The sequence below is a fragment of the Maniola hyperantus genome, chromosome 17, assembly GCF_902806685.2.
Source record: "Maniola hyperantus chromosome 17, iAphHyp1.2, whole genome shotgun sequence".
NCBI lineage: Eukaryota > Metazoa > Arthropoda > Insecta > Lepidoptera > Nymphalidae > Maniola > Maniola hyperantus.
The window spans coordinates 7,899,762-7,927,479 of record NC_048552.1 but is presented as its reverse complement, the minus strand read 5'-3'; the positions used below and the strand labels follow the sequence as shown (position 1 = coordinate 7,927,479).

At 36.4% G+C, this 27,718-nt stretch overlaps 1 protein-coding gene across 3 annotated transcripts in view; it reads left to right on the top strand.

Annotated features, from left to right (window-relative positions):
• The first annotated feature begins 2,594 nt into the window (after positions 1 to 2,594).
• Csk (C-terminal Src kinase) overlaps positions 2,595 to 27,718 on the top strand; it is a 41,925-nt gene continuing 16,801 nt past the window's right edge. Inside the window, exons 1-5 of one of the 3 annotated variants that reach the window (XM_034977769.2) lie at positions 2,595 to 2,747; positions 18,142 to 18,232; positions 22,022 to 22,138; positions 22,378 to 22,458; positions 24,931 to 25,009. In XM_034977769.2, coding sequence (XP_034833660.1) covers positions 18,185 to 18,232; positions 22,022 to 22,138; positions 22,378 to 22,458; positions 24,931 to 25,009 — 325 coding nt within the window. In that variant the 5' untranslated portion in view covers positions 2,595 to 2,747; positions 18,142 to 18,184. Of the gene's footprint in view, positions 2,748 to 8,495; positions 8,933 to 8,952; positions 9,211 to 18,141; positions 18,233 to 22,021; positions 22,139 to 22,377; positions 22,459 to 24,930; positions 25,010 to 27,718 lie in introns of those variants that run through there. The other 2 variants (XM_034977772.2, XM_034977770.2) reach the window with 2 other exon arrangements.

Genomic DNA, 27,718 nt, shown 5'->3' with positions numbered 1-27,718 from the left:
TTAAAATATTTTCTACAGCCTCGTTATGAAATTCTCCACCATTATCGCTGAGAATTGTTTTTATTACATGACCAGCAGTCTTTGTTTCATTAATCATCTGTACAAGCTTATCTTTAACTTCAAACTTGTTTTTGATAAAATAAATTTGACGATACTTGCTGTAATCATCTTTAAAAAGTACAAAATAGCGAAATTTACTGAAAGAATTTGGGAACGGACCACACACATCAGTATGTATAATCTCTCCTGGTACTTTAGCTCTTTCTCTTGTTCCAAATTTACATCTGTGTGTTTTACCATAGACACATCCTGTGCATAGTTGAGAATCGAGTTTTACTTTGATACCAAGTTCCTTTTCTAACAAAAGTTTTACATGTCTTTTATTCTGGTGACAAAATCGTTCGTGATACAGTTGTAGGATATTATCATTAGATACATTGTTCAATTCAGGAGTTTGTCTTTTAATTGCTTGTATATTTAACTTATACAGACCTCCATTTTTAACGCGTTTTCCAATTAAATTAATTTTTCCTTTTACTTTCAACATACACGATTCTCTTTCAGATATAAAGACACTGTCCTCAAGTTTGTCTTGTGCGGCAAGAACAGAAAATAAATTTCTTTTTATTTCAGGTACATACCATACGTCACAAAGCCTTATATATTCTTGCTGTCCATGAACGTCTGCTATTATATCAACTGTACCTTTACCGATAGCTTGTATTTTAGCGCCATTTGCAGTTGTAACCGATTGGTTATTAGTAAAATATTGAAATGTAGAAAATATGTCATTGCAACAAGAGACATGGCTAGTTGCACCATTGTCAACATACCAATTCTCATCATCTCTTTCAATTACATTAACTGTTTCATTCGTTTCAATCTGCATTAGTGAAAGTGTAAAGTTGGCATCTTTAGCTTTACTTGTTGATGGATTTTGTGGCTTAGGAGGTTTACCATCCGATATCCACTTATAACAGCTTTTGACTTTGTGTCCAGTAAGGCCGCAATAACCACATTTTTTCTTTTTATTCATTTTACTATGTACAACTAGTGCTTCAGTATTTTCTTCTTTATTTGTAAGCGATCGTTCATAAGCGCAAATTTGAGCTGTCAAATTATCAATATTACGATCCTTTTTAGACATAAGCATCCAACTAGACTTAAATGGAAAATAGCTGTCATCAGGTAAAGTTTCTAAGATCTTGCAGATGAGTAAAATCTCTGGAAGGTCATATTTTTCTTTATCTTGAAGAACATCTTTTTCAGATTTTTGTAGTTCTACTTTCAATTCATGCCATATATTTTTCAATTTAGATATATGCATTGACATGTCATGAGAAGGATCTTTACGATAGCCGAAGAAACTGTAGCATAGTGTATAGCTTTTATCTTCAGATGTACCATCAAACAGAGTGTGCAATTCTTCCCAAACCTGTTTAGCATTTGTGAATCTCATCACTTTTTGTAGAGTAGCATCTGACATATTAGCCATTAAAATGAACATTGCAGTATTGTTTATCTCATTGTATGTTCTCAGAGCTTTTTGATAAGAATCAAAAACTTCTGCTGATGCTGTGCTATCCGGTTCCTTTGGTTTGTTTAGATTGCCATTTATCGCATCTAAGCATCCGCCAGTACCTCTTAGCATTAACAGTACCTTGCAGCGCCATGTTGTCCAATTTTCCTTTCCTTCTAAACGACCAATATCAATTTTGAAGCTCGTGGATGAATTCCATGAAGACGACATTTTGATAAATCTTGTTAGAATTTTTAAAGAAAATAGAAATTATAGCTTATCTCTGCTCTAAAATAATTCTTGAATTTATTTTCGATCTGCTACCATATTAGAGTCCGTTTTAGGATCGATAAAATTCAATTAAATAAATAATATACTTTGAGAAAACATATTTTTATTATAGGACATGTTAGAGTGACATTTCAAATTTTTAAAAAGAATTAGAATAAAATAGACAGCCAGTGTGACACATAAATTAATACAAAACCTTCTTTAACAATGGAGACATTAAGTGAGTTGTCTACAAGATGGAGATGAGAGGAATGATCCTGTTGCCAAATACAAATCTCTGGTTAGCATGTGTGGACAATCTCTTAAGGTGTACTCGGTTGCAATGGCAAAGAACGCTCGGGCTGCTATATTATCTGACATAGCAACGTCAGCTGCTGATCTATCTACAATTGCACAATCATCAATGTCCCAATACAAAAATTATAAGAAGGCTCTCGATCATATCACACTGAGTTGGAATTCTGTTTCTGCAAGCATGACTCAATATATGAGTACACTGGATACCAAAACATTACAAGCATCAGCTCCAGACAGGATCCAGTGAGGATCTAAACCAACTCCATCTTTAGATTCTTATGGATCCTCCGATTAGATCTCAAGATCAATGTACGTCTAAACGCCAATGTTACCCGTAACGTGTAACATTGGAATTTAACTGTAGGTTATTAGTAGATAATCTATGGTCATAATCCTCCAAAGATTACCAAGTAGATTCCACTCTACTCTACTCAGAATAAAGATTGTTATATCTGTGCTACTCTATGATAGATCCATAGACCAAGGATCCATAAATAAATTTATAAAATGGCGGATACCTGCAAGTGACGTATGTGTTGTGTTTATGATTTTGGCTGATTTCTAAAGTGCTGTGAATAAATAACGAACTAAGAACTTTTGGGAAAGACAGTTTTTGAATTATTGCTACCAGTAATTTCTGGTAAGTACGTTTTACCGCTATTACCTATTTATATATACACGGTAACTGCTCTCTTAGCTGCTGAAGGCAATGTTGAATTTGTAGGCGGACGACTTCTAAGTTCTTACCTATTTATTGCGTTTATGGAAATAGGCTGTAAGAATAAATGTCCATGGGATATGGAATACATTATAGTTTTTAATTAATTACTATATAGAATTGGAAAGTTTACAGTTTCTTTTTGGTTGTATTATTTGTACCTAATGGCACGATAGTGTTGAAGGCGCTTATGAATCGATCTCATACTGTAGATAAAACTCGAATAAATGGATTATCAATATCCCATTATATAATTAATATCACCAGTCATGAAATTATTTGTGAAAATGATCCCTATACAAATCTTTCAAATTGGAAGCTACAACACTTAAAGTGATCCTTATTTCAATTAGGTACTTTTGTAATTGATAAAAGTAGGTACCTATTCAAATTTATTCCCGCCTTCCAACTAAGCTCTAATCTTGTGCTAGAAATAGGTCAAAGGTATTATTAGATGAGTGGGTACTATTTGGTGAGGTGCAAATTAATAACTATCACACCATGATTGACCTGTTGACCTTTTCAGTCTTTTAACCCATACATAATAACTTACTGTGTATACCTATATATATATATATATATATATATATATATAAGTGGCATGTCACACGAAAAAGACTGTATTATTTATTTTATAACTGCTTTGTGGTTCTGCTGTTGGTGTACCAAAATTTAATAAATAAATAAATAAACTTAAATAATAAATACATGGATAATGGTCCAAAAGTACTTGATTTCTTCTAATAAGCACTGATCACGAGTTGTTGTATTGATCCTAAATTATTATAGCACTTATGAGTAACCATCTTATTTGAAGCACAGAACAGCACACTGCCAGGCGAGGCCAGGCATGCTTGGCTTTTTACAATTGTGCCAAATGAAATGTTTAGATATACATATATATACCTATACCTAAATTATGTCTGTGAAGTCTTTGTCAAAGCTGTGATGTCCGCCTTCTAACGGAGGGTGTCTCAAAGGTGTGTAAAGTCTACCAATCCGCACATGGCTAGCGTGGTAGACTATGACCAAAACCTTTTTCACGCTGAGAGGAGACTCGTGCTCCGTAGTGAGCGGGCGATGGGTTGATCATGATGATGATATTATGTCTGACCGTTTTAGACATTGTAGTGCCTGCAGAGCGAGCAAAGCAAAACAGAATTTGTTGAGCCACAGCATCGATAAGCTAGCTAAAAAATATATTTGGCTTTTTGGGCTAAATGTCTAGCCTAAATACAAAATAACTAGTGCCAAGTCGGGCTTTTGTATTTTATGGTGTGGCAACCCTAAGTACACTATTATGGATATTTAACGTTTTATAAGCGCTTAATTTAAAGTGAAAGGAATTTCATTATGATTGTTTTGTCATTTTTGGAAAAGTTTGCAACTGAGTGAATTTTGTGATCATCAGTTTTTTCTAGTTTCAAATATTTTTCTAAGAAACATCCCATGACAAAGAAAAATGTTAAAATAGTCTCCCATTCTGCTTCACTGTTCAGCTGGACAACTTGAAATGATGTTTGCTATAGAATAAATTATAAGTAAGTTATAGTCAAATAAATTCTCATGAATTATACATTTTGTCTAAAACATTGGCTGCACTGTTTTTACTATATCATGAGAATGAAAGTATGAATGGGACTATTGTATGACTTTTACTTGCTAGTAATTTTGCTGCATCGTGCATCTTAAACTCTCAAACCAAAAATGATGAAGGCCTAATATACTTTAATTTTTTTGCTCAGTAGCTTCCAAATTGATGGGTCAGTCAGATTGTGGTTACAGTGACTCCTAAATGGTTTATATTATCTTTTTGCTTGGGCCCATATAAATTATATTAATATGTATATGTCATTATTAGATATTATATTGAGTTGATTCTATTAATTGTTGAAAGAATCAGTACCCTTATTATAAATGTGAAAGTGTGTTTGTTTGTTGGTTTGTCCTTCAATCACGTCGCAACGATGCGACGGATTGACGTGATTTTTTTGCATGGTATAGATAAAGACCTGCGGCCCTACCGTAATGATTGATGCAGGTTTTAGACAATCGCCCCGCTGGAGAGTGACGTAGGGTACTTTTTATCCTAGAAAATCAAACAGTTCCCCGTTCAAAAACCTAATTCCATGCAGACGAAGTCGCAGGCATCAGCTAGTATAATATAATTTATTAAATGAAACGGTAAAGGTATATATTTCACACATTACCTACTACAACTGCACTTTTATGATCTTAAAGAAGACCAAAAAATATAAGCAAAAAATTTTTAAATTGTGTGTACCAAAGAATTATAATATATTTAAGTCAGTTCAAATATTCTGCTTAGAACTTGAATCTGTAATATTGTAAGAATGTTTAATGCTTAAAGGTCTCATACATACCTAGCTGTTGTATGTCTTAAATGTCTTCGAAAGTGCTAACAAGTTGACTGCATTTAGCTTACAACTTAAAATCAGTAAAAATACCTATCCCAAAAAAATAATTTCATTCAATTTTTAATTCAATATTCGGTTTTGGGTCAATGTTTCACACCAAATACCAATATTTCAGGTCTGTAACTCATTTCGAGCTAGAGACCTGACAAACGGACAGACAGACATATAATACCCCACTTGGTATAGTAATCATACTTTAAAAGTTTTAAAATACAAATTATTTGTTCATGAACACGTTTTAATTTTTTTTGTGAGATATAACACAGCGGTTTTCGGATTTTTTCCTTTATGTGTGCTATAAGACCTACCTATCTGCCAAATTTCATGATTCTAAGTCAACGGGAAGTACCCTATAGGTTTTCTTGACAGACACGACAGACGGACAGACAGACAACAAAGTGATCCTAAAAGGGTTCCTTTTTTCCTTTTGAGGTATTGGACCCTAATAAAATAGATTGGGACGACACGCAGTCAGATGTACCTATGACCGTTCTAAGTTGGAATGTCTGTAAATGCTTATATGGCCATGCGTGTTGACGGACGGTCCGGAGCGACGGCTGCGCGTCCGATGACATCATCGGCGTCGTCGTCTTCAGTCGCCGTGACTGTTTGCGCACCTAATTTAATGAGCACATTTGCTACCACACAGTAATTATTCAACCACATTTCAAAAACCGGTCAAGTGCGAGTTGGACAACTTAATGTCAACAGAGTCATCTATATGTGATTTAGTATTTTTTTTTTTTATTATTACAATAAAACTTAAAGCTAGCCTTATCTAATTACTATATAAATCATGACCGCGTGGAATGGTGCCAAGAATACTGGCTGCATTTCCGCGCTGGACAGCCAGGCTGATCCGTTGCGCAAAAAATGAGCCAGCCCTTCTGTCACCAGATGAGGCTATTAATCGCGGTGAAATGTCTCGTAAATTGACTTTTTCGTGAACACTTTTTTTTAAAAGTAATTCCTAAAAGTAATTGCTGCCAGGCTCGACTGTCCCATACTACACCACTGTGTGGCGATAGCTATTGGGTCAGTAAAATAAAATTAATTGTACCTACCCACTAATGAACTAACAATACTAACTTACTATTTAAGGAAAAATTGTAACTAACATACTAACAATCTATGGATCTATGAATGGTCTGAAATAAACGTTTATTAATTTATTATTTATTTATTATTTAACAAAGTCACGGTTTTCGGATTTATTCCTTTACTTGTGCTTTAGACCTGCATTGCCAAATTTCATGACTCTATGCCAAGGGGAAGTACCCTATAGGTTTTTTGACAAACACGACGGACAGACAGACAGACATCAAAGTGATCCAATATGTTTTTTCCTTAGGTACGGAACGTTAAAAAAGTCCGTGGCTTCGTCCACGCCCAAGTTTTAGCAGTTGTATTTCCAGTATGTCACTCAGTAATTCCCGTGTTCAATCTTCAAACACCGCGGAAAATAGACGCCCCTTTCCTTGAAATGCCTTCCAGAATTAGTTTTCTATACGAGCGACCTGATGGTGAAAACTGAAAACCGCGTTACAATCTCTCACTATAAAAAGCTGCCGGGAGTTCCTACCAAAAACAACCACTGTATTTTATTCGCTACTGGAAAAAAGTATATCTAAATAAGGAAATATCAATTAAAAATTTTTGGTAAAGGAGTGCACAAAAGTTGCTGAGACTGTGCCACACTGCAATGTACTCGTATATAATATATATGTACTGGACGCAGGGGATAACGCGGGCGGACGGGGTCTTTTCTGTGCAGATATTCTTATTATCTGCTTTCCTACATCTGAGTTTATTTCAAGTGAATTTTTTATGGCATAGCATCTAAAGTCATCAATGATCATCAGTAGGTTAATTGATTACCTGGTTACAACAATGGTATTAATTAGTATTGTAAAACCAGGCTGTTTGAATGGAGGGCACTGCAGTCGCATTCGCTTCGTGGAGTCGGTCACGGCACGGGGCATCGCGACGTGAACATTACCGTGCGCCGGATTCCTCTCACGCTCCAGTTGTCACAAATACCACTAATTGTATTGCATTTTTACCCCCGCGCGGATGTACACACTTATTGTTATGCTAACACGACTGCATTTTTGCTGCTGATCTAAAAACCTTGTAATGTTTTTTGGCCTTACCTCTGCTTAATAGATGTTATACATTTTTAGGAACATGCGCCTATTAGGACGATGTAGACTATTCGTTTCTATCGATTGTTCTTCTTATTCTTTGGGGCTGTGCAGGTCCTTGGTCCCTGTATCACTTCGACCGTCGCCGATCCATTGTGACCGCCATCAATTTACCGTGCCAATACTTGTGGCCGTCAGATACCTACAGCAGCACTTTCCTGGCTGGAATTAGAGTAGCTTCTACAGGGTGAACAATGTGTTTCCCTGGGTGGATACTACGTATCTGTATTAGAGTGGGGCAGCAATAGATCATGAGCATCGGAGTCTCATCAGACTCCTGGCATAGTCTGCAGATATCTTTGCCCTAAAGCTTAAGGTTTATACATGTGTCTATTTAATCCACAGTGACCCGTTAAAGTCCATCGACTGTTATCTCTCTCCGGTCGTTCCTTCATTGCTGAAGATCGTGGTCCTGGCAAACTGCCCTCGAATGGCTTATCTGTTTCCATCGGCTTCTGTCGGTGGCCATTTTTACAATCGACTGTTATAATACATTTAAAATAAACCTTTAAGTATCTAGCATGTATCGATGCCAGCATAAGGCAGTGGTCCGACCGCCGACGAGAAAACGACTAACTATCGGCGATTTTCTCTGTCAGTCCTTAGTCCCGCAAATTACTAATGCGCTTGACCGCTTTTTAGTGACGTCAGCACAAGACTGAAGTTTTGAGCTGATGGTACTTTTGACATGAAATTTGACACAAAAAGTTAAAATGGCGCGTAAGGACTTTACGCGTTATACTTCATTTAGATGTGTAGGTAGGTACTTACATAGCCAGTTTATAAAGTAAATATATCACAACAAAGAATTATGTAGCTTACACATAAATACTTTCTTAATTATAGATAAGCAATAAAGCAATATTCGATATTTAAAATGATTAAGCAAAGATTTCACAGTAATCAGAAATAAATTGATTACAGAAGGAAATAAACTTGTGTAATAACGTTAATTAGGAAACTTAACCAGGAAAGTTGATCGTACCAAACTACGAACGTTAGGCTCGGACAGATGCAACGCGTGACGATGTAATATCTAACGCGGCTTCTAGAAGTCGAGGAAGTTACAAAGGACCTTTCTGAAGCCGAAAAAGCCGAGTTACTGCGGTCGCTATCGCGCTCTGCGATGTGACGTGCTTCGGTTTCTTGTATTACAAATTGGCGAATCATGGCGACTTCTGTCGTGCTGATCGCGCTTTGTGTCGTCCAGGCTTTGCACAGGAGTCAGGACGGCCCCTTCGACACCGACAGTATTGAGTAATAAGAGTATGCCGACAGCCGACAGTTAGTGATTGACGATCACTTCGGGCGCTCGTTGTTCGTAGCGAAAAATTCATGGCCATCGCAATAATTACGAGGCTTCGTCGTCGTTTTCCGCGGCTCCACTTGTCACGCTGTCGATGTAAATAAACAAAGGAACCTCCCGTGCGCTGTTGACTCACTAGTCACACCTGAATATCGTCAAGTGTGTAAACATGCCAGTATATCATGGAACTGAATAATTTTTATACAGATTCTTAACAACTAGTATTGTTTTGTTAGCACGCCTACTTAAACTCATTTATCTACATATTTGTGTCCCTATTCATTGCAAAGCAGTGTACATAAATTATTATTATTGCGTATTTACATTATTCGTACTACGCGGCTTATGTTGTGTTTGTGGTGTTTTCATAATAATAATTAAATTAATCAGCTTGAGCAACCCAGGATTTCTTTAACGGACTTCATCTTCAGTTGCTGGTATGCAGTAATACATTTTACTTTACTATGTATGTTACCTAAATAATTTTAGTAAAAATCTGTACAGGCTCTATGCAAAATTGTCTATTTTTGGATTAATTCAATACTCTTGCTTTAAAGTTAAAACGTTGCACGCCCCGCCTGCTTAAAATAAACCATATGGCTGTCTGGTTAACTGGTCTATAACAGTCTAGGTTTATTTAAGTAAATAATATATACAAACTATTTTGATTCATAACATATTATTTTGTTAAACACTGAGAAAAAAATTACAATAGGTTTAATTGAATTGTTCGTACATTTCAAGATTTCATTTATTTATTTTACTTATTCTCTTCTTGACTTCTTGAGTTTTTAAAATGGTCTAACAGGACAGATTTCTTAAAATTTACTTTAATATTACGCCACGGAATATACAAAACTATTAATGAAAATTTTTCGGCTAATTTTGAAGGTACGAACAACTTCCACTCTATCGAACAACAGTTTTCATAAATTTTTATGTACAATAATACTCGTACCTACGTATGGATTTGTTTGACGTTCCCCATCCATTACCTTCCCCCCCTGAAAGCGCCTTTTCGTTTCCATTACTATGTTAATTCACATGAGTAACAAACAGCGTTTAGCCAGTAGAAACAATATTAGTCACGAAAACAATAATGATATTTCTGATTTCATTGAATTGAAAAGGGAAAAGGAATGTCAATTAAAACGATGTTTAGGTAAATCTAACAAACCCCTCACTCCCCCTAGTTTTTTATTTAAAGCATAGACGTTAAAAATTAGACATTTGCATCGCGCAATTGAAAAGTGTCGAGTTACCACGCTATCTTGGCGATAGATTTAGTACTGCAACGTTATATAGAAGCCTTTTAAGAATTATGGTAGGTTTGAACTTACTTTGTACCTACGTCTATTATATAGAACGAACTTTTCCAGGTTATTACATAGGTTATCGACAACATACTAGCTCTAACGTCTCATTCCCAGATGTGTACAGATAATTCCATTGTCAAACGACAACGCTTATGAAGAAAGGTACCTAGCTATAATATTAAAGTTACTCGCGTACGTTGTTCCCATCATGAATCGCATGAGATTTAAAATTTACGAGAAAATTATTCTTATTCTCTATACGTCCTTGTTCGTTACACATTCTCGTTCCAAGATGGTTGATCTTCGAACACCATTAAACTTACAAGGATCAAAAACATATGTAAAGGCTGAAGCAATTAACCGAAGTGCATTGATACCCTTTTGGTCGGTTCCTACTCCAATTGGAGATGGTAATGGGGTGAGTCATACATCCCACGTACATCAATACAAGCAAGGCAGTTATGTTTTAACCTTGTACATATGAATAACCTACGACGATGTCTATCTACAAATCACCGCACGAAGATCAACGTCTCCAATTTACATAATAAATATGGTAGAAAACGTGCCATCGTAATAAACAATAGACCATTTCTTTATACGTAAGGTACAATCATACTAATTTCTAGTACTTCTTTGAATAATTATTAATACCTAACTTACGTATTAGGAAGGCCAAAATTAAATAAATTCAAAAGAGGAAATCAATCCGCAGCGCAAGTTCTTGCTCTAACAATGTTCAAATTACATTATTACGACAGCCTAGGCGGGTAGGCACATTAGTTTGTGATGGTTCCTAATTTTCTAGTTTTCCTACACACTTTTTAATTACTTATATTATATTATTTTGTTTTAAAGTTTTACCGGAAGAGTCCGTTAGAGGTCACAATATGAATATTATGTACCTTTTATAAAAGTTAAGTTGTACCAAACGTCGCGATTCCTAATATTTTAGAGCGTAGTGGAAGAAAAATACTACTAAATGACTGCTATATCTTCAGGCGAAAATCCACGTTTGAGTTGATCGTAATAATAATTGTATCAGGTGTTCATTAATTTTTAAAGAAATTAATCCGTGATTTACTGAAAAACAAAACGATCATTCATTCAAAAATGGTCCATTCTCGCCTGAAGTACATAAAGATATATTATTATTATAATCGATTCATTTCTGTATAATATAAACTAGCGATCCGTCCCGGCTTCGCCTGGGTGCAATGTAGATACTTTTCGCGTAACTTTGACCAGCGCACGCCTCGGAAACTCAAGTGAGAGGATTTTTTCCCCGACCTAATTCATATTATTTCAATTTCCCTAGGGATCTCTAATTTTTTGAGAATAAAATGTAGCTCATACTACTTGCTAATAATGTAGCTTATGTAGGTGAAAGAATTTTGAAAATCAGTTGAGTATTTTTTGAGTTTATCCTATTTTTTTTCTTATAATATTTGATAATTTTCGATGGACGCTTGATTTCTTACGTCATTTTGTTCAAATATCGTCATATTTTATCAAATTAACACAAACCAATATTAAACTATACCTATAAACCTTCCTCTTGAATTACTCTATCTAGTGATGAAAACCGCATTAAAATCCGTTGCGTAGTTTAAAAGATCTACGCGTTCAAACATACAGACAGCGGGAAGCGACTTTTTTATACTATGTAGAGAAGATATAGACTAGTAGATGTGCAAATCGAAACAAAATAATTAATGAAGTACCTAATCATGAATCATTTATAACGGACGGAGTATTTAGTAAGATGATTAGGGAAAATTGCTTACATATAAGACTCCATATTTAACGAAAACATAGGAAGTGATAAAGAGTTGTATTTTCCTTTTATAAGTGCGACCATGGAGGGAAGGAAGCGGTTGCATTAAGGTCAGTTCAATTTATTCAGTAATTCTTCGCATTCGTAAAATCAGCCTTAGCGGATATTGAGCGATTCAATAACTTAATATTATTATGATTTTTGCAACATTACATATAATAATGATAGTAATAGTCTACATAACTGGCCACTGGGGTAGATATACAAACCTATATAATAAAAGTAAGTACTACGCATTGCTTCCCACATTAATATGTATATTATATATCTAGATTTAAATCCAAGTTCCGGGTACGCTCTACTGAAATAAAAAATGAACTGTAAACAAAATCCTGTTAACATAAACAGCGGTCTTTGTGGACACGTTCATGGACGATTAAACGCGGCATTTTGTATAATATTATACAGCATTTAATTTTTACTATATACGATGATTGTCTCGTTATTAAATGCGTGGTCCCAAACTTTTAAAAACCTATTATATTATTTTTATAAAATCATTTTATTCAAATTAATCTAAAACTTAAATCTCTATCTCTCTGGGATGTATTTTTGCATATTAATTTTTTTTTTCAAAATTGGATACTTTCCGGTGAAATCAGTCTAATGTTAGCACTAGTTTTTTAATAAAACGTTTTCTGGATAATGTTTAAAATACTGTGCCTTTCTACAATACATTAAAGATGATACGCTTTATAAAATAAATTGCAGAGACAAATTAAATTCATTGCAAATAATAAATAATTCATTACCTTCGTATTGGATAGCTTGGAGTTTCTGTGTAATTTAACTATGGAGTTTCGATATAAATAAGTAGTTTCTGTTTTGTTTAACCTGTTTGAGAAAATCATATTCCTATCTTCTGTTATAAAAAAAAATTTGCACTTCTACGTTTTTATAGACCCAGTTGTGCCCAGGTGTGGTAATATTGCTGACATCTTTGTTTACTTTAATACCGGTTCCAAATGGCTCTCATTCTAATAAGCTTCGTGGTCATTATTACGACATATATCATACATCAATATATTGTATTTATATAAGTATGCTTCAGTTTGTTTCGTAGTCAGCAACGATTATGCAGTGTGTATATACCTACTAAAACCCTTCCTAAATACGTATTCTTTGTAAAATTATACAAATCGGCTACTTTGTTAGAGTGAGGTGTCGAATACCCTTTCGGTGTCACACCCTTTCGGCGTTCCTCCAGTGCCTGCCACTTATAATTTTAGTACTTTCAAGGCAATACTTAGTGATATATTTTTAAAGTCATTTTTACTCAGCCTTAATTTTTTTTGTACTCTGTTTTTTTTTCATATGTTTCTTGGCTGGAAAGCCGCAACACTTGTTGTAGGCCAGAGGATGCGAAAAACAATGCTATTAATACGGTCAATGGTATAATAAATATCAATATAATAAAGGTCAGGCATATATCTTTACCTCTTATCGGATTCGGCTACTGGTTTACGCGGCTCCCATTCTTGAATCCGGCTCTCCTGATATGGGACGAGGCCAATGTGTCACCAACCGTCCCATATATAAGTGTCCTTGTTGCATTACAATCAGTTAATTCATTATGTCTCTTGCTATATAATCTAGAATGATTCTTCTTGGAACAATAAGAGCATTTCGATGGAAACTTATCAACTTACGATAGCAGCGACAATACATAGGTACCTAAATTCTCTAAACTAAAAAGTAGATACCTAAAGTCAATTTTTTCGTGATTTGTGGTACTGTTCCGCATCAGAAGCTGTAACAACAGTATCGAGTCTCTCATAACACAGACTGGAAGGTCACGAGCATGACAGTTTGTACCTATAATAATTTATCAGTAAACAGATAATTCGTCAACGATGAGTTAACGAAATTCTTGAGACGTCATGAGCAAATATTAACAAAATTGGCACTCAGCGCAGCGGGAGGCGTTGCTAGTAGAGTAGGTAGGTAGGTAGAGAGGATGAAATGAAAGTGAAACGTGCGTAGAGTGGTCGTTCAACTCGGCACGCGTCTGCATCCTCACGCAACGCCGGCCTAAGGCGGTCTCTTTGCCCCTAGTGATTTCTGTAGCTTGCCAGCCATTGTATCGCAAGGGTATTTTACACTGCTTAAGCTTTGGACGACATCGACGCTGTAAATGGAATCGATAAAGGTGAAATTATTTGGCGACGTGCTTGTATCCAGAAATTTTATATTATGTCATAACTCATAACATGTGTAGGTATAATATCATGGATATCATCATCATCAACTGATAGACGTCCACTGCTAGACATAGGTCTCTTGTAGGTACTTCCACACGCCACGGTCTTGCGCCGCGCCGTTTGAATCCAGCGGCTCCCTGCGACTCATGGATATAATCCCTGGGATTTGTAGGTGCTCCTAAATTCTAAAGTCCGGCGTAAAAGATTTTCATCATGCCTTAACAATTACTTTTGTTCAATTCAGTGCTAAAGTCTGATCATATAAAATTATATAATTTATGGTTCATTCAAAGCCATTCAGTACATTAGAATAATATGAATTAGAAAGAAAGAAAGAAAGAAAAAGTTGTTTATTAAATAACAATTACCTATTGTTATTTTATAAACAACTTGACATGTACCTACCTATGTGACGTTTTATCGGTCTCAACGACCGAGACAATGCTCTACAAAACCGCAATCTCTTTCTAAAGGTCGATATATATTATTTTCTGCTGAGTATTGTAGGTTCATTATTAATCGTTATGTTCTTCCAGTCAATGTTCTAGTTTTAAAATCCCGGATGTATCACCCCTGTGTTCTATTATTATTGACTACTGTCCATAATTTATCTGACATACATATGTATCGTTACATACATTTATTTTTAACAACTGTGAAATATTTGTTGCAGCCTTTTAGCATGAATCTAGCGTTCAATTTATTTTTATGATTGCAAAAGGAAACAATTATGCATGCCTGATGGAAAGAGCTTTATCACAATAATTATGTCAACATTTGACCATGAAGTGTCGTTTTAATGGCGTGATAAAAACAAGTTATCGTTTTGGTATGTAGAAAACGTTCCATTGCATAGCACGCGGCGCCGTTTACTGGTGCGCCTGCGCAGGCAGCTATGCACATTGCACGCGGCAAAAACTGCGACTAATCACCGGAGCGCATGGTTATGCAAGCACTTGTAAAACATACGGGTGTTCGTAAGAGCTCATAAGAAGACACATCAATAATTACTGTATCCGCTCTGGTGACATTATAGATTTACATTTTTGACCAATCGGTCAAAAAAGCCAAATCTATTCACTAGTCAATCCTGTCATTGTATTGCAATTTGCACAAGCTGGCTTGGAGTCCTTAGGTAGGTACATTCCGTGGATAATTTTTGCGATAAAGCGAAGGCGACATCAAATTAATAGAAAGTAGCGGTAAAATATTATAGAAAATAGCCTACGCCACATTAACCACATCAATCGACGTCAACATTTAATCTCGATTTGGCTTGGAGAAATCATATTCGCTCTTATAATGATGGTGGATGCAGTCAATATGACAACATATCATTTACGAATATCTGAGTCGTTATACGTCATAAATTATGTTCATATAAATTCCTAGTTATAATATTTTACTTTGTAGTTTATTTGCGCATTGCGGTGTAGACAGTTGGTGGTAATTTAATATGCGTTTTCCACTCGACACGATATAACAGTATTGAGTTTCAAATTCTAACATAATCACCTCTTTGTAGATAAGTACATATTTTACCCAGTGCTCATATTCCTCGCCAACCTTAACGATTTCTAGCACGTTGATTTATTCTAAGTTTTTACGTAACATTGATCTAAGAAATACGAGTAGTGCTTTACTTGCTAGATGTAAATATTTAGCAGATCAACGGCAAATCTCTGGCTCTATAATACCTATGTGGTTTGGTTTCATAACAAACAACAACGGCTTTCCTGTTTTTGCATACGTTTACATAAATTACTTCATAAAAGCGTAATAGAAGTAGGACTTAGGAGTCACGATAGCTGACACGCCTGGCCGGCTGTACAATTCGCATGTTCTATAATATAACCGGCATCGGCAGGAGAATGAGAGTGAATCAGCAGGGCCACTCCCACACAACACGCGAATAATGCTCGCATTTAACTTTGTTCATTAGTTGCAGATTATAGCTAGGTATATTTGCTTAGCTGGACAAGATCAGTCACCACTCACCCGCCCGACGACGCCCGTTATAGAATTTTACTATTTTAAGGTTCCCTGAAATACTAAACATTGTCAAGTTTGTACACTATATCCCAAGCAATATTTGTATTACCTTAGAGTAGGACGTACCTAATATTTAAGTTTTTCTTCCGTTTTTTCCTGTGTTAAAACATTCTAAATCAATACCCATAATATTATAAAAGCGAAACTGTGTTTGTTTGTCCTTCAATCACGCCGCAACGGATCGACGTGGTTTTTTTGCATAGTTAGTTATATTTAACAATCTGAGAGTGACATAGGCAACTTTTTATACCGGAGGATTACCGGGAGCTTACGGGATTTTTAAAAACTTAAATACACGCGGACGAAGTCGCGGGTATCATTTAGTGATGATATCATTTTAAATATTAGGCTTTTGAGCATTTTAAATTCATGTCTTACGATTTTAATTTTTACATTAGTAGGTAGTGCTGAGTTTGCGAATGTAACGTGATAGTCTCCTATACGAGTACATATACTATGTCAGCATGTAGGTAGGCAGCAGCAGGCAGCAGGTAGGTATCTTTTGCTGTTTCATGTAAATGAGATTAAGTTACTGACTTATACTGTTATGCCGCAGAGGTTCACCGACGAAAGGAAATGTCTCATGATTATCAGCATTCTGTTTAAAATATTACATTTAAAATTCGTATAAAGAATAAATCAATAAGTCTCTAAAGAAAAAGAAAGGTTCTTTATGTGATCACGACAAAGACTTGTCTCGAAAACTTCTACTTAGTTTAATGTCAAAGGTAGGAGTAATTTAAATCTTTCCTTGCAAGAAAGCTGCAAACTAAGTAAGTTTAACCGATTTTGATGACATTTGGTAAAGAGGTAGCATTCCGGGGAAGGACATACCTATGCTAATTTTGATCCGGGAAAATCAAAGAGTTCCCATGGGATTTTTAAAAACCGAAATCCACGAAGTTTAGAATTGACCAGCGCTTCGTTACCAATGAGTCCTCTAGCGCAACGGTGCACCGAATCCAATGCTGCAAGCTGATACTTGGCAGAGCCATCCCATAAATGGCTGAAGTACTCCATGCACAATCCAACTTATGCTTGGTACATGGTAAGGTGTTCCGGACTTGTTGACTTTGTTGAGGATGCCAAGTTTCTTGCCACCATAGTTTTTGCTTTGGATTCGATGCACTGTCCAAAGTTGTATTGGACGATATGTTGATTCCTAGAAGCTCGACACTATTGGTTATCGAAACGGGTATATTTCGGAAAGTTGGAGTGAGTGGGAATGAATTCCGTTTCGCAGTGAATAAAGTCGCGAGAATCATCTTGTAAGTACTACATAATAAAAAGTAGGCGTCTCACAGAGACATCCTTTTCGTTTTTAGCTTTTACCTTAAACATGTATTTTAGTGCATAACTCATTTATTTCGGGACATGTCCGCCTGCTCCTGGCACAACGAGACAAAATAACGAGGCGAGGTCAAGATTTCAAGCATTATTATTTTAGTGTATTTTTAACTTTTATTTAAGAAGAGTTGATTTCGAGTCTAAAGATAAACCACAATACATACACATTTCTGTGCCATTAGTGCATGTTTTCAAGTAAATACCTAATTCGGAAGGCATAATTTTGTGACTTGACAGTTCCATATAAATTGGGTGTCACGTTTGTTACCTGGAAAACTTACACTCTTAATCATCGTGATCTCCCCGTAGCCGGCTCACTACTGAGCACGGGTGTGCTCTCGAAATGAGAAGGGTTTGGCCATAATCCACCACGCTAACCACGTGCGAATTGGCAAACTTCACACAAAGAACATTATGGAGAACTCGGTATGCAGATTTCCTCACGTTGTATTCCTTCAGTGTTAAAATAAGTGATATTTAATTGCTTAAAAGTTAAAACGCATATTTAACTCCGAAAGGTCCGGGACTTCCCGAATTATAGGAGGCCGACGCCTTAACGACTAATCACGGGCCTCTAAGTCAAATCTATTGAAGCAAGCATTTTCTTATGTACAGATAATGAGGTGCACTTGAGGCGTTGAGGCTGTGGTCGCCCGGGATGAATTCGGACGTACACCGGCATCAGGCTCATCCGCCGCTTGCACAGGTAGGTAAATCAGTACCCGGCAGAAAATATGTATTGTACATCGACATTAGACAGCGATAGCGGTTTCGTAGAGCGTTGTCTCTATCGTTGAGACCGACAAAACGTCACATAAGTATGAGTGACAGAGACAACGCTCTACAAAGCTGAAATCTCATTCTAAAGGTCGATGTAAAATATTTCTTGCTGGCTACTGTACTATCCACGGACCACCATACTAATATTATAATGCTAAAGTGTGTGTCTGTCTGCTAGCTTTTTGCTTTTCTCGGCCCATCCATTCAACCGATTTTGACGGGCACAGAAGCTTGCATCCCAGGTCCCAGGGAAGGGCGCCTCTACTTTTGGTTTCGGAAAATCAAAAATTCTCACGCTATTTTTGAAACCCTAAATCAACGCGGACGAAGTTGCGGGCATCACCTAGTATTATTACATGCGAAAGTCGGTTTCTCTATTACTTACTTTATTCCCAAACCATCCCAACGATTTTGATGAAACACAATACGATGTGACCACAAATTCACGGGTTGCGGATTATTCCCTCTACCAAATTTCATGATTTTAGATCAACGGGAAATACCCTATAGGTTTTGATTCTCATGATGGATCTTGACTCTTGACAGACATGACAGACAGACAGACACTAAAGTGATCCTATAGGGGTTTCTCTGCAGATACGCAACCCTAAAAATACTTAATATTATGAATATTATAAAGTGTATAAAACAACTCAAGTAGGAAAACATAAATCCAAAGATTCAGTGAAAGTGGACAACAACAACATACCATAACCAGGCAGCGGTGGCGCAATACCTAATAATATGTATGTATTTGTGAAAATTGGGCTTCACTTTCAGAATTTATGTGCAATTTTTTATTTTTGCTCGAAAATCTCCCAAGTTATACAAGTGCAATTACTTTATTTTCGACTTTCTGTTCCTACCCGTTATTTACCTATAGCAAAATTATACCATACTTACCCAAACTACTATAAATGAAAAATTTAAAGAATTGATCTCCAAAAAAAAGTTATTAAATTAATTTTCAATAACAAATGACCAATGCACATTGCACGTATTTCATCTTTGTATCTGTAAGTAGATGGAATTTAGATGGCGTAAGTCATTCTGCTAAAAGAGGTGCGGGTTATATTGTTGCAGTATACTGGGCACTGTTTTAGTGCATACTAGAATAATAGGTTATGGCAAATTATAATAAGTCACGTGCCTAAGTAAGCCGCTTTTATGGCAAACAAGAGAATGATTGTTGCATTGCATGCCCATAATGCTATAGTAAGTACCTAATCCCGCAATGTATCACTTTCATTGTTATACTATTTTTTTTTAAATAATTCTTAGCCATTTTTAGGATTCCGTAATACGTACCCAAAGCGTGCCAACGGGACCCTATTACTAAGCCTCCGTCTGTAATCTTCTATTGCCGCTATAACCTATAACAACTAATAATAACTATTAAAAAATGACTGCCAAGAAAATTAAACAATTGTGATGGTTCGCAACATTTTAGTTTATTATGGCTAAATACAAACCTAGAATTTCCCCCATTTCGCCTCCTATATTAATTAAGAAAAAGAAAAATGTGAATTAGCTTGCAGTTTTGGATGTAATTTAATAGTTACATAATATTTTTATATTTACACGTTTGAAAAATCTTAAGCTTCCAAGACATCCTGAATCTTGATAAAATATAACTACTTGGTTGGACTTGCCAACTCATAAAGAGGTCGCAGACGATGACTTTCAAACTTTAAAGACTTACAAGCTCAAGCCTCAAGGTTAGGCTTTCTTTCATGTTGCACCTTATGAAGGTTTCCAATAATATGTTACAGTATCAAATCAGTTCATTTAGTACCTACCTACGTACTTGTATCTCTTCAAAATTATTTTGTTCAGTAAATTCAACCTTCAAATGTAATTGTTGGCTAAAATTAAAACGAGAACAAAGCACGTGAATAAGATCCGTGTGAATTTAAATCAGAGATTTAAATAAATTGTTGCCTGCGAATTCAAAGAATACCTATTAGTGCTCGTGCTCCTTATAATCTTATCTCCGCTCCTCCGTCGCAAAAAAAATGGTATACTCCTTTGGCTCACTTCAGGGTTTCGAGACTTTTTCTTAGATCTCGAATTAAAAAGTACATAATTATTATGTTTATAAAATAGGTATCTATTGATTTTGAAAACCATAATTTTACTATGTGAGCATCACATGACAAAAACTTATAGAGAAAATTACGGTTGTTTACGTTGTATGAGCAATCGCTACCATTAAAGTTATTTTGCAAATCATCTGCTCTTCAGGAAAACCATTTTTTCCGCGATGCAATCTACATGTAATAATGCCTATATTATAGTACCTACCTATTTATTATTGAACTACCAGTTCGTGTTTTCCACTCGTTTCATTATAATTTGCATTGAGAGCTTCCTTATTTTATAAAAGCTGAAAGTTTCAAATTCAAATAATTTATTCAAAATAACCAAATGCGCCCGGTCTGAGAAGAGCCCACAACAAACTCAGCCGGGTATTCTTTTTATCATCACCACTTTACAAAATCACTTAAACTTATAGAACTATCACAAAGCCGTTAAGCAACTCATTCTCAAGCTTGCTTATCATTTAAATAATCCTTTACATTTTAATAGGATTTTTCAATTCGTTTACGTTTTATTAAAACTTTGAGCTTGTTGAGAGACATCTCCAATGTGTTTTCTGGAAGCTTATTATAAAAACGTATAAAATTACGAGCAAATGAATTGCTAACTTTACTTAGCTAGACTACTTACGCTTTCTTTGCGTATTGTCCCCAACATTGGGAGAAACGTTTGTTTGGATGAATTGAATTTTTGTTTGTAATGTATTGCCAGACACTAAGTATGCAAGCCCCTGCCAGACACCTTTAAAGTTTAATTAGGGGTTCCCACGACACTAAATGTTTAGAGCTGGGTACACATTTATACAGATGGGTCCAGAAATAACATATGTAGGTTTGGGAGCAGCTTTTCGCCATTTGGGTGAAAGAAAATCAGTGAGAAACTTTCAGCTTTTATAAAATAAGGAAAGTCTGACACGCGCTGGCTCTTAAGCCATTAAGAGGCAAACTGCAAATGATTTATGACCGACACCAAAAGGAGAAACTGACTGACGAACATACGCAGTTAGAATCGCGGGTCTAGATAGAATCTAGTTTACATATAGGTTCACGCTAAAACGTAGACCCTCACTAAGAAATTGTTTTGAGAAATTCAAACGAGATCTTTATCCACGTGGATGAATTCGCGGTGAAAGCTAAACCATAAAAGAAAGATTCAAAAAACTGAGATTTTTGTCAATTTGAATAAAGATAATATTGAAGTTGAGTTTTAAGTAGAGAGAGTTATGAAACTTGGAACTGTTGAAGCAAACGCAGTCTCGGTACACCACGCTCGCGTTTCATATCTTTCGTTTTACGCTTTGCTTAAAAGAAAAATAGCGTGTACTGGCCGTTAAAATAAATAAGTATGTACGTTTATTTTGAGTAACATAACTCACAATTTACATTTAAATTTTAAATTATATTTGTATTTTAATTATTTTAACATTAAAGTATAATTTACTACTGCATGGCTTCCACAGTCCACAGCAGCAGTTTAACAGTCCATAACACCAGTCGAGCCTGTTGGCTAACATACCTAGGAATCCTTAGGCGCTGATTCGCATCAGGAATACTCATTATTGTGACTTAAAAAAAAGATAGCATTCGAGTTCATGTATTGTTTGTCTGTGTTGCAGCACAATGTCCATGGTGCGCAGAGCGTAGGTCCCTGCGGCTGGTACTCCGCGTCGGCTGCGCCCGCGCCCACTGCCCCTGCTCGCTTGAAAAGAGCGCCACCACCGCTACAGCTACCTGTCAGTACAATCTATTTACTCACATTCATATTATTTAGCCAATCGGGTAAAAGGTGCTATTGACCTTGTTTAAGGTGTATCAATATGTTATTCGCCCTAGTAAACAATCACTTATTTACTAAAGTAAATAGCACATCACACAAATATACATAGTATCTAGTGGTTGCATGTTAAGGAATATTGTGACAGCCATTTATTATGTGGTTATTGTATAAATGTAGTTATTATGTTGTTTGCAGTCGGGTGGGGGAGTCAGCGGAAGCAATGGTCCTCACGCTCCTCTTTCGCCGACAGCTTTGCAGAATTCCGTCGCACATAACGTAAGTTTTATTTTTATAAGTGGCCCATCCGCTTAACCGATTTTAACGGAAGGTATAGAGATAGCTTGCGTCCTGAAGACGGATGTATAGACTACTTTTTATCCAGGAAAATCAGAGTTTTTTTTTGGAATCGGGATTTTTTAAAACCTAAATCCCGCAGATGAAATGGAGACCTATGTCTAATATTTAAATTTACATAGGTATCTAATGTATCTGTATCATCTCCCAGTTTATTGATAAAAATAATCACTCAATAACCTGTATTTTAGGGTTCCGCACCTCAAAAGGGAAAAACGGAACCCTTATAGGATCACTTTGTTGTCTGTCTGTCTGTCTGTCAAGAAACCTACAGGGTACTTCCAGTTGACCTAGAATCATGAAATTTGGCAGGTAGGTAGATCTTATAGCTGACATTTGGGGAAAAATCTGAAAACCGTGAATTTTGGGCTAGATCACACAAAAAAATTAATTTGTGATCATGAACTAATAATTAGTATTTTCAACTTTCGAAGTAAGTGAGTGACTGTATCAAGTGGGGTATCATATGAAAGGTCTTCACCTGTACATTCTAAAACAGATGTTTATTTATTTTTATGCATCATAGTTTTTGAATTATCGTGCAAAATGTCGAAAAAATACTACTGTAGTACGGAACCCTCATTGCGCGAGCCTGACTCGCACTTGACCGGTTTTTTTACAGCCAATCGTTTCTGTAGTGGTAACTTCAGGAACTAATTGTACGAGACATTAAGTGCCTTGCTCTTTCGAATCGTATCATAACATTAATGGGCTGACCTCATGGGTCAGATCTTGCACTTTAGTGAAAATTTATAATTTTGCTTTTTAAAATTTATAATTTTAACAATTTTTGTTAGTATGTTTATGTTAGTTTGTACTCGTAGTTTAATTAGTGTAATTGGCTTTATGGCCGTTCTAATCAATTAAATAATAAATAAATAAATAATAATAATAATAATAATAATAATAATTATCGGTCTTGCTGGACTCGGCTAGGATAGTCCGCCGATTTCTTCACCTGTCGCCCTGACCCCCGGCCGTTTGGTCTCCCCTGCCGGGGTGTAATCCTCCGCCCGTTACAAATATGTATGTATGTAATGTTTATGTAGGTTTATTTATTTTTATGTATGTAAGTATATTATAACTCTTTTGGCTTTTATATGTATCTATTTTGTACGCGGGCGTGAGAGTAGATGTATATCCATAATAATTATATTATAAATATTTAATTCGCAAATATTAGGTTGATAATGGGATAATGTAAAAAATATATACAAATAGAATCAATTGTTTTGTATTGTTATTATACAAGTTAAGACGCAATACCGGCGAATCTCGTCAGTGACGCGAGGAAAATTCATTTCACAGTTAAACAAGTCCGTATCATTGCTCGCCGAAGGATTAGTTACTCGTAGCAGGTATTAACTGCTTTAATATTAATATAGAGTAGTTTTTGCCTTATAACATAATTACATCTACATAGTAGTTTTAAAAAAAATTGGTCGCTGGTTGTGATTAAATTTAAATATGTACGTACGTTTTTATGAGAAGTTTTTATAAAGGTTTTTTTACTTCACGGGTCTGGCTTCAAGCCCTTTTGAGCGCATTTATTAATAACAATTACAATCAGACAAAACATCGAATTTACTCGCCCCAGCAGTATATTGTACACATGGCTTATAATTTGAATTTTTGAAAAAATAACTGAAAGTGAATTCTGGTGTGAGTATGGTGAACATACATACCATAAATTTCGTCACTGGCAGTAAGCGAAACCGTGGCCGAGTGGTCAAGGCATCGGGCGCGAACCCAGAAGATGCAGGTTCGATTCCTGCCGGTTACGCAATTTTTGATATGTATTTAAAACTATTTATAAAGTCCTTGTTCTTGGCGTGTTCCTGGGGCGCGTTTTTGACTCCCAACAAGTTTTTTACTGTATCATTCTCCCCTCTGGAGCTGATATCACCACAACTATAGTCCGCGACAAGTCTATCGGGATATGAGGCGGTGCGACGCCCCGTACACCCGCACGTCACCCGCCCTCGCCTGCACCGGTTTGGTGCGGGTGTGCGGGGTGTTCCCTCCCTGATTACCATCACGACCTGTCGCGTACTATACGTTGAATCCCCGCAGCTCATCGCGGTCCCGCCTAATATCGAGATTCGCTTCTTCGATTTTTTTTAAAAGAATATTAGCCATGTTAAACGACTAATATTCCCATTTCCTCTCCAACTAAGCGTCAAGCTTGTGCTAGGAGTAGGTACGACAATTGTGCAACGGGCGGGGTTGAACCGTTGACCTTTTTCGGTTTTCAGTCCACTCCTTTACCTGTTGAGCTATTGAGGCTCGTTCTCCTCACTATCTGCGCCCTCGCTCTCTTATCCTCGTCTTTCCTTCACTTTTTTCCTCCTCGTGTCCTTTTGATTTTTTTGACTCAGCTTTTTACTTTTGCAGAACGTGATGTCGTCGTCGGTGCGTGCGGCGGCGCCCGGCGGCCCCGCGCCCGCCATGCACACCTCGCAGACTAATGCCGGTGCGTACTCCACACGGTCGTATCAAATCAGCCCCCTTTGCGTGACAGGTGATATTATCATGTGACAGATTCACCTACACGGTTACACAAACAAAACTCTTTTTACGTAACGGTTTAAAAAAAATAAAAACATGTTTATAACACTTGTTCTGAATATTTGATTAAAATGCCATGCCAACCCTGAATTCACCTGTCGTGTTAATGGGGCAATGTTGCTACAATCACAATTATTGTGATAGCTGAATTCATGACATTCTTGCTGCACTTGTGCATTTTACCCAAGAGTGATAATGTCAGCGAACCAATGATACCTAATTGTGATCGCTTTACTATCAAACGTTATACGTATAACGTTGGTAAGTGCGGTTTCAGATTCGCTTTTTTGCGCGTATAAGCTCGTTTTTGTACGCGCGTACATGCGCGCCTTATGTCTAACGCGCATCTCGCACGAGCGTAAACTCTCTTATAATCTCGTCAGAATCCATATTGCTACTGACTGATCCATTGTTTCGAGCGAACACTCCGTAATGAGCACATGCGCCCGCTTCCGATTTATTGATGCGTGAAAACAGCTCATATGCCAAAACGAGCGTAATTTGAAACCACCCTTAAAGTAACATTCGTATATGTAGTATAGTACGCGACAGGTCGAGATGGCAATCGGGGTGGTGACGCCCGCAAACCCGCACATCCCCCCGCGCTAATCCGGTGCGGAATAGCGGGGGTGACGCTATGACATGACTAAGAGGCGGGGGTCGCCCCGCCCCACACACCCGTGCTCGCCCGCACTCTCCCCGGTTGTCATCTCGACCTGTCGCGTACTACAGTTATTTACTTATTAATTAGAGTAAAATGGATCCAAGCAGGAAAATTCGTCTTATTCGTACCTCGGCGCGCGAGCCTGATTGGCACTTGGCCGGTTTTTTATTAGGGTTTTTAGTGGTGGTTGAGTGATGTGGTCGTGGTGGTGTAAAGAATGGTGCGGTGTCGGTTGGAACGCACTTGCCTGGAACATACGTATGCGCTCTGGCTTTGTAGGTACTTGAGACGATAAAGCTGTTTATGTCTTTATGAGGAACCCTGAGCAAAAACGTTTCCAGTTGCCAGTTGATCAGATTAGCGATGTCACTAGAATGCCAATGCTTAAGGGTCATGTCACGGCTTTATTATACTTTTCTATAAAGCTAGTAAAGTAGTATAAGGGATAAAGACAAATGTAGAGCAGATTAAAAGATAAATAGGTACATAGTATTTTTTGATGTAGTTTCGACTTTGTATTGTAAGTTAACTTAAACAGCGACGCAACAATCCTGACTATCCTGTAAAGCTTATTAAATAAAATCTCTTTCTTTAAATCTATCTATCTTTAAATGAAAAAGGAATCAATTAAGGAAACATTTTTAAGATTCCGAGATAGTAAGGATTTATTGACTCTAAGAGTATCCATTTCGTTCAATAAAGATCTGACGTAATGAATGGTAGGGTCTTCAATGAACGTCGAATGTTAAGCCGGTCCAGAGAAGGAAAGTCGTGATAAGGGGTAGGTGATTGATATAAGAGATTTTACAAACATGGCTGGATTTAATTATAATATGTAGGTATGATGATCATCTACGAAGTTAGTTTGCATAAGAATTACGATGTAGTGTACATTTCAATTGAGTCACATGGAAAATTCTGTGTCATCCGATGAGTCTCGAGTTACATAAAGACTAGATAACTTAAGTGCAAGACAGCTAGTGATTTGTACACCATCACAGACATGCTATTGTTTAGCAGAAACCTCTGTAATGTAATATTTTAGTGATAATGAGTAGTGGTACGACAATTCTTATTTTATGTTATCAGTCAGAATAACCATTAAATTTTTATGAAAATAGAATTATAATGTATAAATGCAAATTTAATATAGTGCGATTATTACTAGCTTGGTATGTTTTCATAAACATTCAGAAAATGCTCAAGTCTTACTGAAGAATTGAAAAAACTTGAAACGGCATTACATGTATAAATCTAAGAATACCATAATAACCATCATACTTATTAACAATATAAATGCGAAAGTGTTTGTTTGTCTTTAAATCACGCCGCAGCAGAGCAACGGATCGTTTTTTGTCTGGATATAGTTAAAGGTCTGAAGAGTAACATCGACTACTTTTGAACCCGGATTTAAAAGTTCCCACGGGATTTTTAAAATCTAAATACATACGAATCAAGTACCGGCATCATCTAGTAATAATAAAGTTACGACAATTTTAAGGTACGTGGATTTCCTTAAAGTCGTAACAAATATAAATATTTTAATTAATAATAACAGCACAAATAATAAAGTACTTGTGGTACAGCGGCGGAACTTTGTTTGACCTTAATTACACTGCATTATTGGCTATCGCATCTCGGTTCACTGTGTTAGTCAGGAATGAGGTAACCGTTTACATTTATTTTATAAACTATAATTTTATTAAGCTACTACAATTATTATTAGTGTACGTGTTCTTTTAGGGATTAAATTTGCAAAAACCGTTTCTTAGCGGTTGTCTACGTCATTTTATTTTATTCGTTTATTTGCAATCAACAGCTATAATAGCTATAATAGCTATACCAAAATTTAGCCAGATCCATCCAGTAGTTTGAGCTGTGCATTGATAGATCAGGCAGTCAGTCAGTCAGACTGAGGGCACACTATGCGTTGCGTCGCCGCCGCGCCGC